The sequence below is a fragment of the Diadema setosum genome, chromosome 18, assembly GCF_964275005.1.
Source record: "Diadema setosum chromosome 18, eeDiaSeto1, whole genome shotgun sequence".
In the NCBI taxonomy this organism is placed as follows: Eukaryota; Metazoa; Echinodermata; class Echinoidea; order Diadematoida; family Diadematidae; genus Diadema; species Diadema setosum.
In genome coordinates this window covers 7,277,479-7,305,456 of record NC_092702.1, presented here as the reverse complement: position 1 = coordinate 7,305,456, position 27,978 = coordinate 7,277,479, and the positions used below count along the sequence as shown (strand labels likewise).

Genomic DNA, 27,978 nt, shown 5'->3' with positions numbered 1-27,978 from the left:
CACTCCTGTTATACTGTAACAAGCATAGTTATAATGAAATTCTTGTTACAACGAAGTAAAAATTCAGGTCCCCAAATTATCACCTATATATCTTCAACTTCACTAATAAAACCAATTTTCACTAGTTCACAATCAAAAATCTATTTACCTTGTGCGAGCTTTCACCTACTGTTATCTGCAGGCTTCTTCAGACTGGCGTTGACTCACTGTAGATGGGTATCGGCAGTCTTACAGTCCGAGAGAATGGGAATGTATGCTGAAGATAACTTGTATTGCCCCACGTCAAACTTCATCATCTCGGACTGTAAAGACTGCCGATACCCCATCTACTGCATGTCAACGCCAGTCTGAAGAAGCCTGCAGAAAACAGTAGGCGAAAGCTCACACAGGGTAAATAGATTTCTGATTGTGAACTAATGAAATTCTTTTTTATTAGAGATTTCTTTGGCTAATAATTCCTGCAGGTTTTCCTGTTGTGCATGACATACAGAGGCAAGTTTAACTACTTATGCTTTACAATCATACAATTTAGTAGCAACAACATGCAGAACAAATGCAATACATTTACATTGTACATCTAATTTGTAGGCTATGCAACTGTGATAACACTTGCTGGAAAGCTGCAATTTAAATCCTGAATATTTAGTACTGTACATTGCCACGTGAAATGAGCTGTTTCAACACACACTCGTACAATGCAACAGAGAACATTACGTGTTGAACTACAAATAGCTGTGATTACATGAATGGTAAAATGCCAGAGAAGTTCATGCAGAAATCTTAATCAATCAACCACAAAATAGTACTGCATATCGATGGTGCACTTTTAAAGAAGGGTTGTGGAGATACAGGTATACATGTAGTTCATGTAGACTACTTGCTCAATATCAATATTATTATCAATGGTGCTAACAGGCATAATCTTGATAAGTTGATGGACACAGGCCATACAACACGGGGATCTATGCATCGGGCAGTGTAAATGAAAATAATACCCAGAACAACACAAGTATAGCAACACCAATATTAAAAGAATAATAACAGAAATAATGACTGTAATGACCAGCACTTATGTTTACCATCATCTTGTTCTGCATTACTTTCTTAACTAATTTCTAATTAATAACTTGGGTTTTAACATTTTACCTTCAGAGCAATTTTGCTGTATATGAACCCACTAAAAAATAAATTGATAAAAAAAAAAATTCCTACTGTAGTACACAATGCTTTCTGCTGCAGCTATTCCTAACTCTGCTGGGGTTTGCAAATTTTATATTTTCAGATAGTACATTAAACAGATTTTCCCCAATGCCTCTTCATACTGAAAGAATGCAAATGGCTGTAGAGCTTTTATTTTGAGTTTTCTGGCACATTTACACTCGTGCAACGAGAATGATTTTAATGTATACACTGCTTATTAACTTTTTTTTTTTTCAGTGGACAAGCAACACTTACAATGTACTACATGTAATGAATTGACATTGCTTATAATTGGATCATACTGCTGATGAGTCAGCCATTTTTGTCTTGTAGTATGTTACACTTCGGTAAGTTCACTTTCATGTCTTCTATTTTCATCACAGTAAAAAATACCATTTGACACAACACAGGATTTTCCCAGTTGTAACCAAAAAATCATGCTGACACAGGCTGATCTGTTCACTTGTAAACGTTGACCTACACAAAGAATTTCACTGGAAAATATATCAGGGCTTTTTTCATTGCATCAGCTATTATGCAGTGTGTTGACTTATCTAATGTCGACTACAGCAAAAGTTTACCACACTTTAACTTCGAATGGGAAGAAACTGTCATAATATCGACTCTACATCACATAATATACTGCATTGTGTGCTCAAACTAGTGATGACTGTACTACCACTATTAATTTTTATGAAAAAGAAAACACAACTACGAAAAGACGGTATGTACAACTTTCTGTTCACATATAGAATGTGCACACAATGTGCTATGATTCTAATAAGGCACAAGCGATGTGGTATGATTAAGGCACAATTAATATGTCCAAGAGCGGCTCTTAACATATTGTTTAACAAGTATCAACAAAAGTGGGGGAAAATGCGTCAGATTTCTACAAATAGTACCATGTTACTGATGGGCAAAAGAGCACTATTCTGACAGTAGACTGCAATGGTCACAGTGGATACACATTTGCATTTTTAGAGAGGAGTTTCTCACTACTACTGACAATAATACAACAATGACAATAATACTTGCAATATAGAAAGAAACTCTAAAGCTTACCAAGCCCTTTCCCAAGGGCAGAATGTACACAGACAAACCCTATTGCCATTGACTTCTCCTTTTGATTCATTGAACACAGTTTGTTTCTAAAATAGAACATGTAACCATGGTAGAAAAAAACAAACAAACAAACAAACTACCCTATCTCACACTCCTGCATTGTAACAGAAGCACATAAAAATCAGCAACAACAAAATATGCAAAGAAGAGGAATGTCCTGCTGCTTAAAACAGCATGATGTATACAAACACTCTCATTACAAGTGGAGTATGGGGAGCAACCAAGTCCAAGCATCAGTACTCCTTGGCTTGCTGACGAAACATTCATATAAAGAGACGGACACACCTCTTCAATCAGCTGCTCAGAGTTAAGATGGCACAAACTTTGAATGTCAGAAGGAATGTGTGGCCGCTGACCTTTACCCAAAGTGGGGAGCTGAGTAGAGTGGAGCGAAGATGCTGGATAGGACTCAAATATGCCCGTTTTGCTCTTCTCCAGGTATTAGTGCCTCTGTGATTTCAAATGCCTCGATCAATTTCTGAAAATAAAAGTGGAATAAAAGGGGGGGGGGGGGGGTTAAGTCGTGAAGAAAACAGTCTCTTAATTTTGATGTGCTTTCTCCTTCACCAGATTCTTATTTATGTTCATAATTATTGTGTATTTGCCCCAAAACAAATCATGTTGCATTTGCTTCTGTAAACTCTCATCAGAGCAAGGACTAACCTTCCATTGCTCCATATCGATGGAGACCAGGACCTGCTTCCTCAGGACCCTGGTCCTGCTCTGCTCCTCCCTGTGAGGTTCGGCAGGTGTAATGACAGGAAGGCCATCCTCATCCAGTGTAATCTCTGCATGGCCATCCTGGATTGACGCAATGTGATCAGAAGTGACAAAATCTATCTAAGATCATATGATATGATCAACAACTATCAAAATCAAAAACATCAAAAGTAGCACATACATTCAAGCAATTAAGTAATGCTACACTGGCACGCACGGTGCATTGGGTCTCGGCGTGCCACTTCGTGCAGGCATGTGCTACATCATGCCGGTGTGTACCGCCTGGCGCCAGCCACACTAGGAGACTGCGTACCATGACCATGCAAGTGTTTCATTACTTTGGTTAACTGTAGTCCCCAAACATTGCATCAGACTTAATGAAGAACGAACTGGCCCAAATTCTTTAACCAAAGAGGTACTTTGAGAGTAGCCTAGTAACTACTGCTGCTTCATCAATGCAACTTTGTGGCGGAGGCATAAAAAGATACAATGCGAAAAAGAATTATAACAAATCTGTTACTACGTACCTTTAGGACAAACGATAGATGGAAGATATTTTCGACCGTGTGGCTGAAGGAATGGGGATCAATGACGAACTCGAAATAAGAGATGGGAACATAGTTTTTTGGATCTGGGTACCCTTTTGTGACCTGATGCAGAATACCGACCATCCTCTCCACTTTGTTGGTCACCTCTTCCTGCCTCTTCCCCGTCGACTTCACCTGCTCCGCAGAAAGAGGCGGGTGGGGGGGGGGGGGGGGAGGAAGGAGAGAAAGAGGGCAGAGTCAATCAGATTTCCCGTTACAACCTCCGCCCACTCACACGTTGCCCATAACACGTACTACCCCAAACAGTCTACACTCACGTCCGCATACGCACCGCAACTGCCACCCCGGCTACACCCACGTCCGCATCATGCCTACTTAATCTCCTACATCTCCAGCCTTTACTCACTCCTGAGGGCGGACAGTCAACTGTCCAAAACGTTGAGTCCTTTCTCCTTGCTCCATACTCTTCTCTGGTTCACAGTCCTTTTTAGGAATATAACACTCTCTAGAAAGAATACCCTCGCTCACTCTCCTTTCTCGCTTCTTCATCCTCCCCTATCATCTCATATCTCCTTTCATTCCAACAGTCCTTTTCAGGACTCACACATGGTGAATCGCAAACCAAGCATATGTTATGTTCACCACCATGCAAACTTCTTCCTTCGAAGATCATTCGGTAGATAGGTTGAGTGATAGACAAAACTAGAGAAGCACTCTGAGAGCGCAGACCTCCGCCAAGCAGCGCATTTCCACCACTGATCTTGTTCTTCCATAGAGATAGGTGATTTCCACCCATATGTATGCATGCTGGAAGTCGCCCAATTTCCCAATATAGAAGCCTTTTGTTAGTCATCAACTTCCAACTTCGTGGTGCTTTGCCTTGGCAGAAACTAAAGCACACGCTTTACTGTGCGTATGAAACCTAAAAAATGCACAGCTTCAACTCCAAAGTCCATTGACCCTACCTAATAAAATATCAAAAATCCTTTATAAAATCCACAAGAATCCCAGGATCACTACCAAAATTTGATCATTTGTTACTTGTGTCATTCTCAACCTTTCATGTAAGTTTCATCCAAATCCGTGCACAGCTTTTTGAGTTATTTTGCACACAGAAAAACCAACAAACAAACCAACATCGATGAATACATAACCTTCTCCCTTGAGAGAAATGTACAGATTAACATAGACCCCGTTTACAGTGTGGGGCTCGGCCGTGGCCGAGCCGCAGCCGAGCCCGCCTTCATTTCAGTGTAAACGCGCAAAAGGCCAAAAAGCTGAGCCCGGCCTTTTCTCAGTGTAAATGCAAACTGGGCCAAATGCGCGGCCAATTTTAGTCTGGCTTCCAAACCCTCTGCACGTACTATATCGCTATTCTGGATATAAACCCCCTTAACGTCAAAAACTAGTATAGTTTAAGGTGGTTTTGTTCTGCAAACGATTTTTCCTTCGGCAAAGGCCTTTGCCCGAACAGCGACTTCGTCACCACGGAATCCAGTTGGCAAAGGGTCTGAAAACCAGACTATACCAAACTGCGTTTGTTTACAAGCAGAGCACCACTACGACAAAATATTGAAAGGTTTGTATTAAAAGCGCGGCCAAGCCCGGCAGTGTAAACGGACAAAATTGCGGGGCTCGGCCCGCAAGTGAGGCTGGGCTCAGCCGCGGCTCGGCCCAGCCCCGCACTGTAAATGGGGTCATAGTGACAGGAGAGAAAGACGGCCAGTTCTTTATGTGTGTTGAGTTTCTTGCCAATTGCTGAAAAAAATGTAGTTTGATCCACAAAAACTTTTACCTGATTTTGATGAAATAATGTGTTGTTACCATGACAATTTCACTTTCCACTACTACTGAAAAATTTGCCTTGCACGACTTAACAATGAGCTCGAAATGTGTGCCAAGTTTTGTTTGAATCATTTGAAAAACAGGAAAAGAAGGAGGGAGGGCTGTAGTTGCAGCAGTAGTATCTAGAAATGTCGCTATGGCGACTGTTACGCCTCTGCCATTAATGCATGATTCTCCCAATAGGTGTATAGTACAATGTCTTCACAATGTGTGATGACAGTTTCACATAACTGGCAAAATATTGAAATGACAGGTTTGTCAGAAATGTCTTGAATGTTCACTTTCCTTGAACTAGGTTTGCTATAATTGTCTAAGAGTGCAGGTACATGTATTTGGGGAATTGAGGATTTTTACTTGACTTTTGACTGACCCTTATATAAGTTTATGTATTGAGTAATTTTCAAGGTATGAAGAAAAAGTGTAATTACAGTATAAAATAAATAGTGAAATTTTGAGGAGTTGACTTTGACCTTTGACCCCTGACTTTTGACCCATGACCCCTAAATTCCCCAGATAATCCCTGCAAGTCAGTGCATGCGTATGTACCAAGTTCCATGAAGATACACTGAACCATTTGTGAGAAAAGTGAAATTTGACCTTATGACATGAAATTCTCTGGAGAATCTTTACGCAGTAGTACATGTCTACACTAAGTTTCAAGAAAATACCTTTGGGCATTGCATAGATGTGGGGGAAATAGCAACATTTTTAGCATTTGACCTTGACCTTTTGACCTTTGACCTCTTGCCAATTTCACTAAAAAACTACTCAACTAATTACCCCATCATACTTCATTCTTGGACCAAGTTTGGTGAAAGTTGCTTCATCCAGTTTTGAGTTATCACATAAACAGATACATTTTAGGATTTGACCTTGATCTTTGACCTTTGACCTCTGTCCGATTTCACTAAAAACTAAACAAGTAATTGTCCCATCATACATCATCCTCAGACAAAGTTTGGTGAAATTGCTTGATCCAGTCTTGAGTTATCGCGTAAATGGATAAAATTTCATGATTTGACCTTGACCTTTGACCTTGGCCCTTAGTCGATTTCACCCTAAGTCTAATCAAATGATTGCCCATCATACTTTATACTTGGACCAAGTTTGGTAAAATTCCAGTCAATATTACTCAAGTTATCATGTAAACGAATGTGGACGGACAACCTGAAAACATAATGCCTCCAGCACCACTTCGTGGCGGAGGCATAAAAATACAATGTAACAGCAGTAGCAGTAATACTACTGTAGTAGACATGGTGGTAGAAGCTTAAATTGTAGAAACTGTATTGACAGTATAATCAATACTACAAGTAGCTGTAGAAGTTGTAGTGAAAAGCAGTAAAATAAGTAGTTGTGGTAGAAGTAATAGTGGATACAGAGAAATTACAACTTAGAGGTTGTAGTAATTAAAGACTAAAGTAGCCGCTGGAGAATTACTGTAAAAGCTGTTATATTCTTTATTTTCATGGACTGGGCTGTGAATTTAGCAACACGCAAAAATATTGCCACCTGGTCTTAATCACGTTAAATTTGGACAGTAGGCCCTAATTAGTACACTGACAATAGCCTTGGTGTCAAATCACGAAATCATCTCGCGAAAATATCAGTGATTTCCTCATTCGCGATAATATCTCTATGCAAAAAATAACAGCTTTTAAACAAGAGACCTAGGGGTCTCGGCTCACCTGAGTATCGCAATTTCACCTTCCATGCATTTTTGCAGACTCTTACCTGAGAACATTGGAAACTTGCGGCGGGGGCAGCTTTGAGAGCTAAGGGCATGGTGTCCATTTGCATATTCCATCACACTGGTAAAAATACCTGCCAAGTACATTGTACTTCATAGAAGGTTGGACTTTGCAGTTTGGGAAAAAAAAAAGACTTGAGGCTCTATCACTTCTGATTCTAGAGAAGAATAATATTGAACATTCCTTCATTTGGGAGGTTTGGGCCCCCTGGGGACCCCAAGTAAAGCATGGCGCCCATTCAAACACTTTGAGATCCTATCCCCCTAGGAATGTAACTTGCCAAGTTTGGTGAAAATCCATTATGTTGTTTTCAGCAAGAAGATGAGAATGTACAATTTAGGTCCGCATTTGGACCCCTCACATGGTGCACAATGCACAACGGACGACGCAAAACGTACGGACGACGCAAAACGTACGCCGGACACTGGAGAAAGAGCGATCGCAATAGCTCACTCGAGCCTTCGGCTCAGGCGAGCTAAAAGGTACCAATAGCAGGTGAATCTTACCTGTACTGGCACGACGGCAGGGCCTGCTGGTTCTTCTGCTTTCTTGTTCCTGTTGACCACACGTTTTTTGGGAGCCTCTATTTCGTATGTACCCCTGATAGATAGAAGGACAGATACAAAAAATAGAGAGGGAGAGAGGAAAAGAGAGCAGGAGGGTGATAATGGTTGTGAAAAGAGAGAAATAATAAGAAAAAAAATACTTTCATGGAGCACCTTTTTATTATGCATCGACATTGAAAATATGCTGTTCAGCTTAACCTCTGTTGACTGGATCAGATAAAAAATAATCATTAGTAAATACTAGTATAGATAACAATGCATGAATGATCTAAAACTGTGCATCACAAAACCAACAAAAAGCCACACAAGTGGATTTCTAGCAGGCCTGCGGACATGTCTTTGAGGTGAACTTTGGATTTAGATTTTTTACACTCGGAGTCTGATATTTTTTGTGAGAGCCAGGTATGAGTCACACGTCACTTACATGAAGTGTAGGGCAGAGGCTCTCTTGAAACACGTCGACACCTGGTTACCTAGTCTTGACCAACCAGCCTCCTCGATGTCCGTGGGACGAGCATTATCCATTCTCCTTCCTCCCATGAAGGTTCTCTGCAATAGATCACACGCCCCAAAATTTTTGAGGACAACGCTAGTATGTCAAAACCCTGGATCACATCAACGGCATTAAACATATGGGCCCCATTTCATTGTGTAGATGTTAGGATGGCAACTCTTGCTGGAATGGCAACTTCCCATGACAACAGCCAATCAGGTAGCTAGATTTTTGTCATTACCATGACAATTGTTATTCCAGCAGGAGTTGGTATCATATCAACTGTATATAAAATTGGGCCCTGGAAAACCCCCTGCCCAAATCTATACTTCAAATCACACATTGCCAAATTGTGCTCCATCAAGCTTAAACACAAAAGTTCGGGGAGAATTGGATGATAAGTGCAAAAGTGATGAAGTTTTAACCCTAAAAAGACTGGGGGAGGGGGGCCTAAAAGCCCCCACCTCGACATTTCGCGCGATTACTCTGCAACACGCAATGCTCTTGCCGCGATGCTCTATGACTTTTTTCTTTCGAGTTTCCCGCACATTTTGACGCTAAATTTGTGACACCCGGGGGTACGGTTCTGAAGTTACATAACTTTTTGTACATGCATGTGAGACCGAAAATGGCTCAAAAGTGTGATTTTGTGTACAAAGTCAATGCAAATTGAGTTTTTTCACATGGTTCATATAAATATGCTTATTTTTACTCTCAATCACTACAATCAATTTGTTTTAGTAGTATTATGCTTTAAAAAGTGTCTGCCACAAATTTTGTTTAAAAAACAGCAAAAACAAAAGGTCGAAAAAACAGAGAAATACATAAGAAATTCATAAAACAATAAAATAAATCAGAAATCAATTTTGATACCGAATTTTTTTTCAAGTACATTTGCGAAAAATGCCACAAAGAATAATTAGACCAAAAATGAGCACTTTTGGAGCTTTATTTACTGATTTAGATCAAAGAGTCTGATTTCTCGCATAAATTAGCATAATTAATCAAAATAAAATAAAAGAAGACTATTTTGGAAAATTTAAACATATGATCTTGTAGATTACATCGCACACAATTAGGTGTAAATTTCCGCGGCGATTGCGCAATCCACGGCCGAGATCTTAAGGGGGGGCCTTTAGCCCCCCAGTCTTTTGAGCTACCAAAATAGCCCAGTCTTTTTAGGGTTAAAGTTTAGGTTAAAACTATGTGCTGTTATCACTGGATAAGACTACAATTCACGATGTCACAGAAGGGACACAACCATGTCCTGTTATCGCTGGATAGGACTACCTGTACAACAATTTATGATGTCCCAGTAGGGAAAGACTGATCCTGTAAAGAAAATATAACATATTTTCATTCAGGCAGGGGTACCAATATTACCCTTAACATATATATGTCAACAAGAAAGGTGAAGGAATGTAGGCGTATCATAAAAAAAATTAAGATCTTGTGAAATTTTCTATGTATTCTCTTTATATCATTGCCCTTAAAAATAAATGCTGCCTTAACAGTCTCATGGTTTTTAGCTGAACTGACTGACCACATAGGAAACAGATCCACAGTAAAATTAGGTGACAGTTCAGGGATTACATGGAAACTCTTTAAAGCTACTGTACACCACTTCTGTCATTGGAGACAACTTCAAACTTCTACACCTTGTAATGACCTTCAAGACAACACAATACTAGGAGCAACACAATCTTCCATTGTGAAGGCTCGGCGCTTATTCGCTACATGAGTAGTGATACAGGGCATGGTCTCAGTCCTGGAAATCAACAGCATTTTATGTCAACTTATTACTACGCACCAATTTTTCCATGAAAACGTTGGGATCAAATTTGTCATCTACGTGGACTTTCTTGGCTCTCTGTACGGTCAGGCAGGAGACTTTATTGAGGATCTGTGCATCCAGGACCGTCTCTGACGTTGCCGCGACATTTTCTAGCTGGCTTACTGTAGAAACAGGGTGGGGCAGATTTGGGTAGACATCTCATTAGTGGATTTGTTTGTTTGTTTGTTTGTTTGGTTTTTTTTTTTTTGTTGGGGGGGGGGGGAGTTCAATGTTGTTGTTTTTTTGTTATGTTACTAAACAATGTAACATGCAAAGCCTATGTTGCCACCTGGAATAAGCAGAACACACAAGGCACATCCAAAAAATGAAAAACTGCATAACAGACTGGTGCCACAGTATCAAAAGAGATGAACTACAGAATGATATCTGAATATGCCTTTTTAATACATAATACAAGAATATACTCAACCATTACAGATACATAATCCAGGGCTTCACACTAACTTTTTTGTTTTGGTGGCCCAATGGGGCCACCAAAATCATCAATTTCAAATTTTTGGTGGCCCTAGAGAAAAATTTGGTGGCCCGCAAAAAAAAAAACTTTGAAAGTCCTGGGTTTTTTTATGAGTCAAATATCTAAATCATTTCATAGTAAGAATTGGAAGCTGGACATATCTACTCATAAAAAATAAACCTCAACAAACTCGCAACACTCACTCTCAGGCACTCATTCAGTCCTTTTCATCCATCCTTCCAACAAATTTAACAGCTGAATGGTGAAGACTAAGTATAAATATTCATTGACAGGCACATGGGTTGCAACATATAAACATAAATAAATGACATCAGATTAAATGCAAATAATTAAGAAGCTAGAAGAAATTTTGGTGGCCCGAGGCGGGCCACCAAATTTGCCCTTTTTAAAAATTTGGTGGCCCGACTTTCATTTTTGGTGGCCCCGGGCCACCGGGCCACCGTTGGTGTCGAGCCTTGCATACAATGTAATCACAAAAAATAGATAAATAAATTGCATTCATAAACAAATTGAAATCTGTTATATCTTAATTCTAAAACATATATTTCTATCTTAGCTACAAAGTGTTCTCTCATTCTTTAGGAGAACTATCAAATATGATTTATAAATGCTACATACGTACACACACAAACACAATACATTTTCTCTTTTTTTTCCTCTCTCTTACTCTGGTGTACCTTAGGAAAATTGATCTGCTGAAAACTTGTGAAATTCCAACCCATACTCTGCTGTACATTTTGTGAAGTTAAGTTTGTTGGGGGGGGGGGGGGGTAGCGGAGACTAGCAATTTGTTGTGGACATGGAATGGGATGGCTAACACAAAAAAGTCACTTGAAAAACTGCTTTAATGGTCTTCACTACATGGTACATGGGATTAAAGACTCATATTGACTGATATTAACAAAACATCTATTCACTAGATAGAGAGCGCTTTGAGATAAAGGTCATGCCTGGCTAAGCAACGGAGCCAAAACATACTACGGATCATACACTACAGGCAGTTACAGTGGGAGTTCAATGTGAGCATGGGGATTCAGATAATGTCTTCAAAATTGTGTTTAAATTGTCATGGGATCAGGCACGGCTATACGGTGCAATTAACTCGCCAAAAGCATATGATCTCGAAGCCTCATTTGCATAAAGTAGACAACTTGTGTACGCAAAACCGTTGGGAAAGTGTTGCAGGACAATCGCAATATCTCACCTCAGAAGCCATCAAATGATTAAATCTATACAGCGAATTGAAGAACAAACTATTCTTTAACTCGCAATGTTAGTTATTTTGGATCTTATTGAGGATAAACCTGTGAAAATAACGTCGAAACTTAGCTTCCAAAACAGAAAATTTGGTCTCAAAACAAGTGTTATTTTTTCACATTTTACTTCATTGCCCAAAAATGAAACTTCGGTAAATGAGTTATGGTAGTATATCCATACTACGTTCTAAATATCTTTTCTGTATCATTTGGCGCAAGGTTATGTCCGGAAAAAATCAAGATCACTGTCACTTGTGACCCACGTAAAATCCATAGCGTAAGCAGTACGCAGTCCGATGTATCGGTTTTCATGCTGCATGAAACAGTTGAAGCACATTGCAGGGTTCCTGTCTTGCCCACTCACCACCCTGAGGACCGAAAACCGAATCCTGTCGCATTGCGCCAAACCTGACACCACTGATTGGCTAACGTGCACTGACCAGTAGAGAATGCATGCGCAGGAGGATGATCTAGTTGTTCATGTCCAGTATTTTCTCTTAAATTGGGTTGTCTTTTTGCTCTTATTTTCACCTAACTACTAATTGCGCAAACATGAAACTTCGCAGGTAGTGAGTCTGGTGAATACAGACTAGCAATATGTTAATCAAATGCATATTCATGCAGGCGCAGACTTATGTCCGGAAAAAAATCGTAACCCTTTCCCATTGTCGACTCAAACAGAAAAACACACATATCTCGAAAGATACATCAGCATTTTTGCCCAAAAACCATATGAAGGAAGATATCCATATTACATATATGTGTGAAGTTTCAAGGGATTTGATGATAAAATAAGGGAGATACGAGGAGGTGAACTTTCGAGATTTTTTTTTCTTCCCTCCGCACAGTGCTTCGATGACCGTTACGAATTCAAAAGCTTTGGCCTCTTATCAGTGAGTTAATTGCACCGTATCGCCAGGGCTGGGATAGTTAACGCTGCATTCAATAAATCCACTTACTGACCACATATTCCAGTGGTTTCCACATGAACTCACAATTAAATAGGGGAGATGATCACAAAATGACAGGATTAAACCATGAAATCTGCACACTGACCTGCATCAAACAATCTCTGGCCATCTCTCATGATGTCATTCAAGCTGTCTGAGTTAGGATTGGTCAAATCCGAACCAGATCCTGTTCAAAACATTCAAAGAAACAAACAAAAAAGGCAACATTAAATGGGCATGAGCAGTAAGACTGTAGTTCTGAAGGATTACTTTATCTTAGGTTTGACGACTGCCATGCCATGAGATTTCATAAACATTGTAAATGCTTTTGAGATATTGCATGCAAATCCAAGTGTTGATCGATTATTAAGGCACAAATCTCTCTTTGCAGGTAAATGGTGTATGACAAAAGCACACACAAAACACATAAGCTGAATCCTACACTCATAATGACATTGTTGGGCTTGACACATTCAACTGTGCATACATAGAATCTACCCGAGACTACCTGAGACAGAGAAGACAAAATGTACATTGACTTTATAATATGATAATAATTAAGGTTTGCATCCCTGTTTTGTCTAATTTGTATTCAGTTTTGAAACAGCTGCATCATGATACTTTTGTGTATCTGCTTTTGACTTGATTTGTATCATCACATTCAAAGGCTCATGAAAAAGAAAAAGAAATCCTTTCATTGCAAGCACTCCAATTCCTTGTTGACGCAAGCAATGTGTAACCTTCAAACTAAATCACAGTCGATGAGTGATGTGTTCACCCGTATTCAAAAGCAGGTGTCTCTGGGAAACGTGTGTTATAGTAAAATCAGCTCGTCCTCAATGGCTTAAACATACAAAAGGGCACCAGCTTCAGCAAAGCTCAACCCTCAGAATCAACATCTTAAAAATCTTAATGCTATTGATATTGTACTGGCAAGTATAAGTGACCCACTGCAATGAAAGGATCCTAAAGTCGGGGGAGGACAATTTTCTGAAAATGGCATGATATTATTCCCTTACTCTTCTACTTTAATTTCATAATATAGCATAACTCATAAAAGTACTCTGTTGCAGAGATATCGATGATTTTGTTAGCGCATGTCAAGTGGTTGAGGAAATAAGAGTTTCCAGAAAAACGCCTTCAAAGTTTTCCTTCCGACGCTATCATGATCAAAGGGAGGCAAGACAGTTTTCACCTCTTGACAATCGAAGGCATGCTCCTAGCGACCACCACGATGTTCATTCAAGCTTAGCGCCAGCAGTCTACGCATGACCAATCAGTAATCAGGATGCCACACACTGACCAATTAGATCACTCCCTCGTTGCTAGGGGCGGAGTCTAGCTGCAACAGTAAATCCAAATCTTCAGACACGTTTCTGTTACGTTGAAAGTCGGAAAATCATGGCGCAGAAAATCGCTGATTTCTTGCCTTTCCTTTGATCATTTTGCTTCGAAATTTCAGCAGATGATAGACAAAAGATGAGACTACAAAATTATGCCAAAAACAGAAATCCGGTCGTTTTGACCAATTTTGATGATTTGACTTCAAACTCGATTTTCTCAGCTCAGCCCTCAGCAACTTTAGGATCCTTTTGTTGTAGTGGGTCACATGTAGCCCATGGTACTGGAAGAATATAATGCTCACAGACCATAAAAACAAAATGACGTACTTTGTAGATAATACTGAAAGAGTAACAAATTTGATCTACCGTACTTCTCTAAATTAATGCTTGTAACATCCCTATCTTACTCAGACTTGAAACGTTATACACAAATATACAATAACTGAATAACTGGGAGAAAATAATGCAAAAAATAGGCACATAAGTTTGAGTGATCAAAGCGTCTCCTTTCCCAAGAAATAGGAAAAATAGTTCCTATTATATGGGAACCATTGGCAGGGACATGCACTATTGAAAGCATAGCACTTATATGCAACAAACTTGGCATGGCAGTTACATTCATCGCTGATTTATCTACCATCTACAACACTCGATTCTATCTGCATGGTCTTACTGTCAATCAATTCCAGCAGGTCCCGCTGGTTTCGCCGGATGGCTCTCCTTTCTTCCTCCACATTCCTGTCTCTCTCCGTCATGTTGTCACACAACAACTTTTCGTGTCAGTGTCCACTCAAAGCAAATCAGCTGCTGCATATGAGACAGTGAAAATATCATGGAAAGAAGATTTAAGCAAAATATTGCCGACTAAATCCGAAAAGTTTAGCACCTGCAAATGCCAACTGCATACTTGCCAACTCTACCGCATTTGGCGGTAGACTACCGCTTTTGAAAGATTTCATTAGCATTCAAACTAGCGCTGCTTGCATCATACAATGTAGGCATCCTGGATTCTACGGCTTTCTCAAATGAAAATGTTGGCAAGTATGCAAGTGACATTATTGAATAACTGTTCAAACATGCATACACACACACACACACTCACATGCATACATTATAAATACATGTGTATACAAGACTAGACACTAGCAGTGGTCCAGGACCACCAGAAACAGACTTCGGGCCACAAGTTTGTAAGAAAAGGTGTGTTTTGATGGCCCGGTAGGGCCATCAAGAATATGTGAGTGTGCACATTGTTCTTTGTGCGTTTTTTTTTTATCCATACAAAAGAAAGGAGAATAACGGGTGACTCAATGTTTCATATCTGCATGCAAAGCAGTTTTAGCTGCCACGACCAGGATTGCAAGACAGTTTTCAAGGCTGAACTCAGGCTATTTTACAGCCAACTTTGGCCGAACTAGTTTTTCTATCTTTCAACAGAATTTCTATCTCATAAAAAAGGTAGATATAGGTTCTAATCCAACACATTGTATATGAATGTTCATTCACTGAATTTTTTCATTTTCTAATGTTTTACTTTCTGACTTCTTACTAATCTTAGTCACAGGAAGTGCCATTTGACGCACTGTCATACCTGCCTATAGTATTTTCAGATAATTGTCATGGTTTATTGTATCATTTTACTGTTTCATCAAATGATTTAATCTTATACTGTATACGCTGTTATTTTCGTGAGGGTTTAATTTTTGCAAATTTCGCGAATCACAGCTGGACCGCGAATTTAACAGCACGCAAAAATGTCACCGTACACTATGTTATATTGTTAATAGTGCACTTACGATAGCCTCAGTGTCACATCGCGAAAATGTCTGTGACCTCCACATTCGTGAAAATATCTGTACGCGAAAATAACAGCTTATACAGTATGTTATTCTTTATTAATTTTTTTTTTTTTTTGGGGGGGGGGCTACCAAATTTCACTGTTGGTTCACCAAAAAATGCAATTTGATGATTTTACTAGTGCCCCCCCCCCCCCCCAATGTAGATAGATCTAACGTTAGATCTTGGAAAAATGAACATGGGATGGGTAGCTTGAACCGAGTACAGTATTCTTTTTCCCCCTCATTCTCTCTCTCCCTCTCCTTCTCTCTCTCTCTCTCTCTCTTTTGTGGGCCACACTTCATTTACAGCCAGGATACTGTTCTACATCTACATGGCCACACTGTATCTTAGAGACATCTTCAGCCGACATGTGCTAGATACGGAGTAACATACTCCATTTACTCGTTACTCGTTAGAATCAGATCATAACTCAGTTAACTGGTTAGACGAGATTGCTGTCATTACAATTTTTACTGCCTGCACTCTATTTGCATGCTGCAGGTAACAAAAATCAAAACAACATCCAGTCGCGATCCACGCATCGATCTTCACAACAAATCCCTAAATCTAAGCCTTACTAAGGCTGTAATTACACCTTACCAGGGTTTCCTTTGTCGAACTACTTCTGCCCTCTAAACCTCTCTGGACTTATAGAGTGTCTACTCGTCAGACTCGCGCTGTAAAACTAGGAATTGGAAATTAAAAGCCTTTTAGTTTCGCCTTCCAGCACAATGTTGGTTTCACTCGGTCACTTCCAGAATCAATCGCGGGGGGCCGGGTACCCAAAGCAATACATACAGCGTATGTAGAAGCGCGCGCTCTATACTGTACTCTTTACTAGTAGTACCAATGTGCATGATGCAGCGCACGCGTGTACGTAAGTACGTGCTGCATGCCAGCTATCCACAGGGAAGGAACGACTGTGGGAGCGCGGGAACTTGTGTAGCTGAGTGCGACAGGGAAAATAATGTTCTCCGTTAGAAAGAGAACAACAACAACGAAAGCAGATGTCTGCGGGAATTCCCCACGACGGACAAAGGTCACTCACATAGCGGATTGTGGACGTCGACTGACTGTTTTTTTTTTCCCTCCATTTTTTTTCTTTTTTTTTTTATATTTCACTGTCAATCGCTGCTGTACATTCCGTTTGAATATGTGCATAAACAAAATGAATACTTAGTACAGGTACGTATACGAAACAGAACAAGGAGTGCTCATGAATCATTCTACTTGAATGCTAAAATAGGAACATAAAATATCCACATGAAATATACCCCAATTTTATATAATATGCATCCATAATTCTCACAACATAATACCTCCATTACTGTCAAGGAGTGCGTTCAAATCATACTACTTGAATTTGCTTGTAAACAAATGTACACATTTTCACATATAAAAAGCATACCATCTCCAGACAATAAGTGCACAAGAAATAATGAATGAAAAAAAAAAAATCCCGAATTTCCTATTCCCCATAACACATACAAAAATATATCGTTCTTTCTATCGGACTGGTGCTTGCAAGAGAGTAGTTTTTGTTTTGCTCTTGTTCTTATTCTTGTTCTTGTTTACAGACCAGGGTGTACACCAAAAGGGTCACAAAATCAAAGAGACCAAATCGTTGGCATCTACACCTCGTCAAGCTTAGCTTTTGATGATGGTCCCCTGCATTTCCTTTTTATCATTTCCTATTGCTTCCTTTCAGATATTCGTTCTTGAAAAAAAGAAAATGTGTGTAAGATCCAAACGTTACGAATGTTAGCTGTGTAAATGATTATGTAAGTATTTTGTTGATTTGTTGATTTGTATTGATTTTGAAATGCAGAAATAAAAACTGAACTGAAATGAGATGTTTCTTGATCTTTTGTCAAAGAGTCTAGCCCGACCAGACGCCGCGACTTCTGTACTTAATCAAAGACATGATCCGACAAAAAGCAAGGGTTCAGTACACCCGTAGACTTCTACTAGTATGTTGTTAATACGTTGTATTTCAGGTTCTCTACATCTAGCAAAATAATTGCACATATGATAATATCAAAGTCAATGCACGCAAACGATATTTTTGCAGTGAATGCCACTAAGGATATACATAGATAGAAAGTGTAAGTTTAAGATGGCGCTGCTCAGGGTGTGATTTCACGGAGTACGCGAACGATTTGCGAAGGACGCGAATGGAAAAATCCAATACTCATAATATTCGGAAAAGTTTTTCTCCGAATGTGTTCGGACAATGAAGCTGAAAACCATTCTTTTGTGCGAAGTTCTCACGACATAAGTGCGAATGTCGTGTGTATCATTGCTAAAGTACAGCATGTTACGTACACGAAGAACACGCGAACAACGCAAAGTTTTCAATAATCATGGGAGAAAATGTACTCAAGGAGAGGTGGGAGCTGTTTTGAGTTGAAGTTTTTTTTTTTCCTGTATTTCTCCTTTTTTTTCTCTCATTTCTATATTGTTTGCGTGCCTAGAGTTTTTTTTTCCTTAGGACCTATACGTGCACGAGTAAAGCATTTGATTTTTATTTTTGTTTTTTTCAGCTTCTCCAGCACATAATCTCCCTCTTGATATCACTTCTTCCTTATCTTTATTCACCTTCAAACGCAAATTAAAACAGTTATTACTTAGTGGATACACACTACCAAGTTTTTAGCAACCCTTTTATGCTCCCAGTCTTTTGTCCTTGTCCGCAGCACCAAGTCATTCAAGTTATTTCATGGTACCGATACATCTTTTAATAATATAGCATTTTTGTTATTCAAACACTGCGAGATTTGTATGCAGTCTGGTTTGTGCGATATCTATGTGGTTCATTAGTTTATTACTCATCGATTTTTTGTACTTGTGTAATTTTAGTTGGTCAAGACAAACATATCCGTTCTCCGTGTAAAATTATATGCCTATGAACTCGGGAACCTACAGTTTTACAAGCTTTAAAGCTTTTATGTAGGCCCCATCATATTTTTTATACTTACTAGTGACATTTTCACACAATATGACCTTGTACATTTGTGTTTAGTATATTTTCTTTTTCTTTTCTTCTACGATCAAAAGACATGATTGTATATATTTTGTATTCTTGTTTTGTTGTCAATAATTTTGTAATGTCATCATTGAGAAATGGAAATATGAAATAAATTTGAATTTGAATTTGAACATAATCTCTAGTTTCAAATGTAATTTTGACATTCTTTAGAGTCATTTTAAATGTATTCTGCGATTTTTTTTTTTGTTTTGAACATCAAACATTTCTTTCTCTTTGCTAGTCTTTAATTTCTTTTTTACTATATAGTTGTTAATATTGTTTGATGTTTTTAGATGTATGCTACGATTTTGATTTGTAGAAATCGAAGGTCATACATCCTCCAAACATGCGCTATGAAACGTTCGTGAGAATGTCTCAAAAGATACGCGAACAGTTTGCGTTACGTCGTAAAATGATCGGAAAAACTTCGCAGATTTCGCGAAACATATCATTATCCAAAGTTTCGGGGTCTGGGATTTCACGAACATTTTGCGAACATGGCGCGTGTCTTGCGAAGGTCTTGCGCATATTTTATTATGACGAGGCTCTAAAGACACTTTCGAGAACAAATCACGAGCAAATTACGACCAAGTGTGCGGGAAAAGTTCGCCAAAAACTTATATTTTTTTTTTAATTCTCGCCGAAGTAAAAACGACATTCGCGAACAACTGACGACGCTTCCGAACCCTCACGTTCGTTTGGCGATCTTTTGCAGACTAAAATACGAATGCTGATTTTGCCATTCGCGTCCTTCGCAAATCGTTTGCGTGCTCACATCTTCAGTAGCGACCACCGGTGGCATTTTCTCTCCGCGTTTGACGTTTGTTTTTGGATCTTTTTACCTCAGTTTCGTGTGTGTCAATGTTTGTAAGTCTGTCATCATGTCTGCTGAAACATGTGCATTCCGTGTCTTCTCGGTCATATTTTGTGTTGCCATGACAACCGTGAACTGACGACCATGTCAGTCAGTTTCTGTGTGTTTTTTGTTCCAGTTTCGTTGACAAAAATAAATAGAAGATGATTCTTTTTTTTTTTCTGTATTTTATGTGTAGGTCAGTAAAGTTGTATCACGAAACATCCTACCATATAAAATGTTTGCAATAAAGTCTAAAATATAAGGAGATATCACTATTTTTTAATTGTAGAAAACCATAACCATAACTGTTTAATCTGGAAACATTTTTATTTCAACTATTGTTCACATTTTGTATATTATTTTAACAACACTTAACATCGATTATACTGGTTCAAATGTTAAGTTGGTTGTTTCTATCTCTATAAACTCACATTTTTAGATCTATTTTGAAGCACTAGTGCTGGGGTTTTGCTTCATCTGTAAATGGTAAATTACGTCTTTAACCACAGTTTCGTCACATGAAAATTGAACCAGTTTCTGTCATTATTTTGTACGATGAGACATTGGGCGGCGTCGTGTGTGTGTGTGTGTGTGTGTGTGCGTGTGTGCTGGGGGGGGGGGGGGCAAATATAGAATATATACGATCCCATTTGACCCATTTTTCCCCAGAATGGTGAACTTGAGGGGATAGAACATCTTCTGTTATTATTGATCGGTTTTTAGATATACTGTATACATTAGCTTTATTTTCATTACTATTATTATCATTAATACTAATATTATCATAGTAATTATTATTGTCATTATCATTATAACCAATTATTAAAGATAATGATAATAATAATGATTGAAAATGAAATAAGATGATTCATAAAGATGAAAAATAGTGTTACATAAATTAATTCAAATAAATACACATAAATACATACTTAGATGTGGAAATAGATCAACCAATGAATGATACGTCTGTACATAAATCATCAGATATGGGTAAGGTTATATTATGTCAAAACAAAAAAGAAAGAAAATATTCTGATCATAGATTTTTGATGATGGTGATGGTGATAAGTACAGAAATTCTATTGATGTAATGATACTATATTTTTCATTCATTATTATCATTCCATAATAGTAATAATAATAATAATAACAATAATAATGATAATGATGATGATGATAATGATAATAATAATAATAACAATGATAATAATAATGATGATGATGATGATGATGATGATAATGATAATAATAATAATAATAATAGTATCGCGATTAGTCTCAATTCAGACACAAAGGAGATATACGTATTGAAGTTAGCGTAAAAATATTTTCCATTGCTCCGGTGTTGTAAAATTTCCTCTTCTTTCACGGAGTTATTCGACGTGATGCTGTAAGCCAATCTCTCCAATATTTCTATGCTTTCTTTTCCTTTCTTTTTTTTTTTTTTGGAGGGGGGGGGAGGGTTGTGTATGTTTTCCTCTTTTTTTCCCCAACTGGTTTGACAACGTGGATGCTGGTACATGTAGGGCTCACACCTGTAAATAAAATGGAATGTCCCAGACCCCTTCACAAATTCGTACCAGATACCAAAATAAATGAAGAAAAAAAAAATAACTAAAAATCATAAATGAAGTTTGGCATAAAACTGAATAGCTGCAGATATTGAGTATGAATTCCTCTACAAACAGCATTTTGGTTTGAAGATGAAAGCTTTTCTCATGGAATTTGAAGGGACTATAAGTTTCATTGGGTGCGTGTACTTAAAATAAGTGATTTTTTGAGTGAAAGGAACTCATAGTCTGGCTTCGCGGACCCCTGGACAGAGTTTGAGCAGGAGAACCTGCCTTGAAATTTGATGGATGACAGGATATAGCTCACTTATCCGGGTTAGTGAAGATGAAACACCTCATTTCCCCCGGCTATTTTACAGATTTTTTTTTTTTTTTTAAATTTGAATTTTAACAAACGTCTCTATGGGGAATACGCGTTACCCGTGTGAGCCCTATAGAGAATGCACGCAATGCACACAAATCAATGGGAAGTATTCATCATAAGCTCTGCTGGTTTATGTTGATTTATTCTGTCAAATCTCTCCCTCCCCTCCCCCTACCCCTTCCTCTCCCCTTACCCCTACCCTACCACCCCCCTCCCCCCACCAACCCAACTCTGCTTAACTAAAATTTGTTGTTCTTATTATGTTCTTGTGGTACTAGATCTTGGTAGAAACTAGTCATCAGTATCACACAACTTTGAATGATTGTGTCATTTTAATGTATTGATTTGTTTGGGCTACCACTGAAACAGCTAAAAATACATCAAGTTTATCTTTTTGGTAAATAAAAGTGTTTTACAGTACTTTGTAGGCAATAAGGTGATGATGACACCCCCTTAATCGAGGATAACTACCTGCATCTATGTATTCATCTTATGGAAAACTAATCAAAATTGCAAGATTTATTAAAAAAAAAAACAAACAAACAAACAAACTCCAAAGGGCATCATTTTCAAAAGTGTCTCTTTGAGAAGCTTTATAACCCTTGAATGTGCAATTTCCCATATGATGTAGGGGCAAATATCATCAAAAGCACATTTATAATGTTAAAAACTGTACATAGAAATGTGCGTGCGTGAGCACAAGAGGGCGATATTCATATGCATGGAAAAGGGCTCTGGCATGAATGTGCATTAATTAATACTGTCGGTAGGCCTACTGCCGGGTTTCCCTTGTGCAGTGCATTTTTTTCTGCTTTCAGACAAAACAAAACAAAGCAAAAACAAACAAACAAAACAAAACAAAACAAAACAAAACAAAGCAAAACGAAACAAAAAAGGGCGGGGGTAACTGAAAATGTATTTTTATCATTCTCACCTTTGTTATCCTCCATAATTATTTACTGTCATTGCTTTTTTATTTTTCTGGTGCGCACACTCCGGCACTTTGTTATACGTACTTGTCAAGCGCCTGCGTCACAATGCAATTTGAATAAAATCCTCTGAAAATGTTATGTGCTGCTAAAAATCTGAACTTAAGAATATAATAGATTATGATTTTATGTGTTTGGTATATATTTGTGAGTTCTAGATGGTTATAGTTACATCAAGGGAAGGATTTTCGATAGATCTGGGTTCGGGCAAATGGGTCTTTGCTTATTAATCTTTATTTTTTTGTTCAATTCTGTATTTCAACGAGTACCATAGGTGATTCTATCAGTGACTTGTGTGAAGAGGGTATTGCATATTATGACAATATTATTAGGTAGCGTATCGAACGGACCATGTACCACGCTTCACATCGTTATCATTATCATCATCATCATCAATGGAGAGAGCAGTGATTTAATGACCAGTCGTATGGATATGCATTATTATGGTGATGATAATGAGATCTCTGATTCACATGTTATAAAAAGGTTAAACAAACAAACTCCAGAATTTGACTTGTCTTATGATGAGAATGATACATTACTGCGAGGTAGAGGTTCCGACTATATTTCCCCTCAGGACATATGTACACGTGATTTTTTTCAAGATGGAGAACAACCTTTCTATTCTTCATTTCAATATACGAAGTTTGTATAAGAAACTTGACCAACTGAAGACATTTTTGAATTTACACAATGTGGATTTTTCTGTTATAGGTTTGTGCGAAACGTGGCTGTCTGACGTGTCATTTCCCCTAGTTCATTTGAATGGATATTCTCTTGTGTTTAATATTAGAGTAAATAAACATGGAGGTGGTGTGGCTCTTTATGTTCAGAAAGGATTCAATTTTGATTTGATTCAGAATTTATGTCATATGACTGAAGATTTTGAAAGCATTTTTATTGAAATCGACATACCAGCTGGAAAGAATATTTTGATTGGTGAGATTTATAGACCACCAAACTGTAATCATACTGCTTTTTTTGATGTATTGAATTCCGTATTGAATTCTGAGTCTTTGCATAATAAACATTGTTTTTTAATGGGGGATTTCAATCTTGATTTACTGCAGTATCACGAAAAGCCCTGCTGCCAGGATTTTGTGGACACTATGTTTTCATATGCTTTTACGCCGTGTATAACTAAACCTACCAGAATATTTGATTCAGCGTATACAATTATTGATAATATATTCACTAATATTCATTATCCAACTGATCAAGGTATAATAGTTTCGGATATGTCTGATCATTTCCCAGTGTTTGCTTCCAGTCCATTTATACTAAATCGTTTTAAGCCTGCAACTTGGGAAATGAATTCTACAGCTCGTGTTATGTCTGAACAAAATATTACAAGATTTAAGGAAAGCCTGTTAAATATTGATTGGTCAGTGGTTCTCAATGCGAATGAGCCTAATGATGCATATGATAAGTTTGTTGATCTGATCGCTCCTCTTTTCTCTTTTCATTTTCCAATAAGATCACAATCTAGATCAAATTATAAAAAGATACCACGATCCCCCTGGATATCGAAATCTTTGTTGAGGTCTATCAATAGGAAAAATAAGCTTTTTTATATATTCAAGTCTCACAAAACTGATGCTGCTAAAAGCAAATATACTAGTTATCGTAATGTTCTTACTTCTGTGTTGCGTGAGGCAAAAAAGAAATATTTTTCTTCACTGTTTCTTCTCCATGAGAAGGACATTAAATCCACGTGGAAAGTCATTAATAATGTTCTTCAGAAGAAACGAAACAAATCGGATATCCATAAGATTTGTTTAAATGACATCGAGTTAAGAGATGATAATGAAATCTCTGAAGCGTTTAACTCATATTTTGTGAAGGTTGGATCTAATTTAGCTGATGTTATTCCGGAAACGGACATACCGTTTTCTACGTATTTAAGTCATCGCAATAATCAATCTTTGTTTTTTATGCCTGTATTAGAATCCGAAATTGTTGACATTGTAAATAATCTTAAAGCCAAAAAAAGTACTGGTTATGATGAAATTTCTAATTATCTTCTGAAATATGTTGTACATGAGATTGTTGTACCCCTCGCCCATATATTTAATTTGTCATTACTGAACGGTGTAGTGCCTACTAGGATGAAAATCACTAAAGTTATCCCGATATATAAAAAGGGCCGAGAGGACGAACTGGGAAATTATCGACCAATATCGTTATTAACTTCATTTTCTAAATTACTTGAAAAGATTGTGTACACACGTGTATTCCGATTCTTAAACGACTGTAATGTAATCGATGATAATCAATTTGGATTTCGTAAAAAGCATTCCACAATTCATGCTATTTTACTCATGCTAGAGAAAATTATCAAAGCGATCGATGCCAAGTGTCACACAGTAGGTATCTTTCTTGACTACTCCAAGGCCTTTGACACAATCAACCATGAAATATTATTGTACAAATTACATCACTATGGGATTCGTGGAAGGGCCTTGGAGTGGTTTAGAAGTTACCTTACTGGAAGAACTCAATTTGTTAGTTTGAATGGCCATGTGTCCAGCTCACAGCCTATAACTTGTGGGGTACCGCAAGGATCCCTTTTAGGTCCTTTATTGTTTATTTCTTTATATGAATGACTTTCGCAGTTCGTCCTCTCTGCTCTATTTTCTACTTTTTGCCGATGACACCAGCATTTTTTATTCAAATCGAAACCCTCATGTTTTACTGAATACCATTAATACTGAATTAAAATCAGTATCTAAGTGGATTCAGGCTAATAAATTGTCATTGAATTTGACCAAGACAAAATTTATGGTTTTTAGCAATATAATCAATATTTTACCGGGTAAGTTGGTTGTTAACGACGTGGAATTGAACCAGGTGGAATATATAAAATTCCTTGGTCTTTATATTGATTGAAAGTTGACATGGAAAGTTCATGTTGATTCATTGCGTAAATTACTATCCAAAAATGTAGGTGTAATGTATAAGTTAAAACAGTATTTTCCTAAACATGTTCTCCATTCATTGTATTCTACTCTATTTTTGCCTTATATAGGTTATGGAATCCTGGCATGGGGAAACTGCTGTACAACTAGACTCAATTCTTTATTACTGATACAGAAAAGAGCTATACGGATAATTAACTTCGCCACATTTTTGGAACACACTAATGTCTTATTCTTTTCCAGTAGAACACTTAAGATCCAGGATTTATATCATTTCAATATCGGGTCATTTATGTATCAGTTAAACTCAGGTGGTCTCCCTGATGTGTTTTCTTCGATGTTCGTCAAAAATACTGAAAGTCATTCTTACCCTACTAGACAAAAAGATTCTTTTCATCTTTCTCCTGTACGGACCGTATCTGCTTTAAAAACAATATCCACTACAGGACCTAAATTTTGGAATGAGTTGGATAGAGAAATAATCCAATCCCAGTCTCTCTATTCATTTAAGCATAAACTTAAACTAGTTTTTCTGAATTCATATCTATAGCTATTCTTCAATCCTCCTCGACATTCTCTGATCATACTTCACATTACTGACATTATCGATTATATAACATGTGCCTCGCTCGTGATTTCTGTATTATCTCCTGAACTTCCTTTGTACACATTTGGTATCTCTGCTATTGTACACTGCATCTGACTTGTACCTCGCTCGGGTGATCACGCAACTCTCAAGAAGTCTTGTGCCGCGGACATTGTTTTCTTTGTTTTTTTCTTTTTCTTTTTACTTTTTGGCGTTTATATTTCTCCAATTCACAAATTGTCATTCCTTTAATTACATATACCAAGTATGAAATAATCTCACATCCGCATCTGGGAATCTACACCCTACAAGCAATGCTTCTATGTAGATTCCTCATATTTCACATGTTTTATTGTCTTATAAGCTGTACTTGACAATTCATCCAGGCTTTTGTATTGTGATGTTTATGTTCTATGTATTTCTTGAAATGTGGAATATGGAACAATAAAAAACAAACAAACAAACAAAAACAATCATCATCATCATCATCATCGTCATCATCATCATTGTAAAAACTGAACATCGGCATGCTGATCTGTATTGGTTGTCTGTCTATCTGTCTCTGTCTCTCTGTCTGTCTGTCTGCAACCTTTTGTGAATACTTTGTGGTAATGTTGTGTGAAGTACAGTCTCACATATTGTGTAAGCGTGTGTGTTTTGTCTGTCGGTGTGCGTGTGTGTGTGTGTGTGTGTGTGTGTGTGTGTGTGTATGGCAGTGGTATGACATATCGAGAGTGTAACACGAGTGAAAGGCCTTTACGAGTATAGTATAACCTCCTCCACAAAAAAAAAATGAAAGAAAATCGACATCCCCACAAGAAATAAAAAAACGAACACCAAGACACACGGCGGCGCACACAAACACATCCGCAAAACAATAATGTCCAATATACAAATATAAGGAGTTTAGCATGTACATTTACACTCGAATATACTTATTAACGTCTTCTTCTCGATTTTATACGACTAGTCTAGTTTCCAGCCGAAAAAAAAAAAAAAAAAATTCGGGCGTCGCAATCACTGGGTATGCGCCCTCACTCGGCTTGGCGCAATATAGCGGGCTTCTGCACACACTTGTAAGCTGCAACTCGGAGAAATAAAGACGAAATAAAAACGGTTAGAAACTAGACTAGATTACGACATGCAAACCATTTTAACCCATCGGCAAGAAAAAAAAAAACAACAACAACAACCCAGAATCGACTCAAAAGAACAATTATTATTAGAAAGAATGCAACTGTATAATATCAGGATATTTCTTTCTTATCATATCAAATCGCATTATCAGCTTGCAAGAAGCCTAATAGTTTTTGTTAGATAATCTTATCTGCTTATGCTACAGCCATGATTCACCATGAGCTTGCGTGATTATTGTGAACATCATCATCCATGGGGCAATTTAAAATATAAGCATCATCGACAGTAATATAAGTTAGTTTGAAATAAATGCCGGCTGAAAACAGTATACTGACATTGACATGGAAAGAATTTTGATCAAATCTTTACTACAGTTCAAAATGTACCCAAGAAATCTTTTTTTTTTTCCTGCTTCCCTGGACATTTTTTCTTTTTAATCTGGGGGATAGTTTTCTACATTCTGCAAAGAAAAAAGCTATCCTATCAATTTGTAGATATGATAATAGTGATCAATTATTTTGATCCATTGATCCATTGATTCACTAGCATAACACAAATTAACA

General features: G+C 37.8%; 1 protein-coding gene across 1 annotated transcript; it reads right to left on the bottom strand.

Annotated features, from left to right (window-relative positions):
• Positions 1 to 183: 183 nt before the first annotated feature.
• LOC140241671 (EP300-interacting inhibitor of differentiation 3-like) lies at positions 184 to 16,713 on the bottom strand. The gene is made up of 9 exons (XM_072321414.1): positions 16,567 to 16,713; positions 14,801 to 14,934; positions 12,891 to 12,971; positions 10,059 to 10,204; positions 8,180 to 8,304; positions 7,696 to 7,789; positions 3,573 to 3,767; positions 2,989 to 3,126; positions 184 to 2,803 (listed from the first exon to the last, which is right to left on the bottom strand). The coding sequence occupies exons 2-9, from the start codon at positions 14,880 to 14,882 to the stop codon at positions 2,735 to 2,737; spliced, it is 930 nt and encodes a 309-aa protein (XP_072177515.1). The 5' UTR covers positions 14,883 to 14,934; positions 16,567 to 16,713; the 3' UTR covers positions 184 to 2,734.
• Positions 16,714 to 27,978: the final 11,265 nt, after the last annotated feature.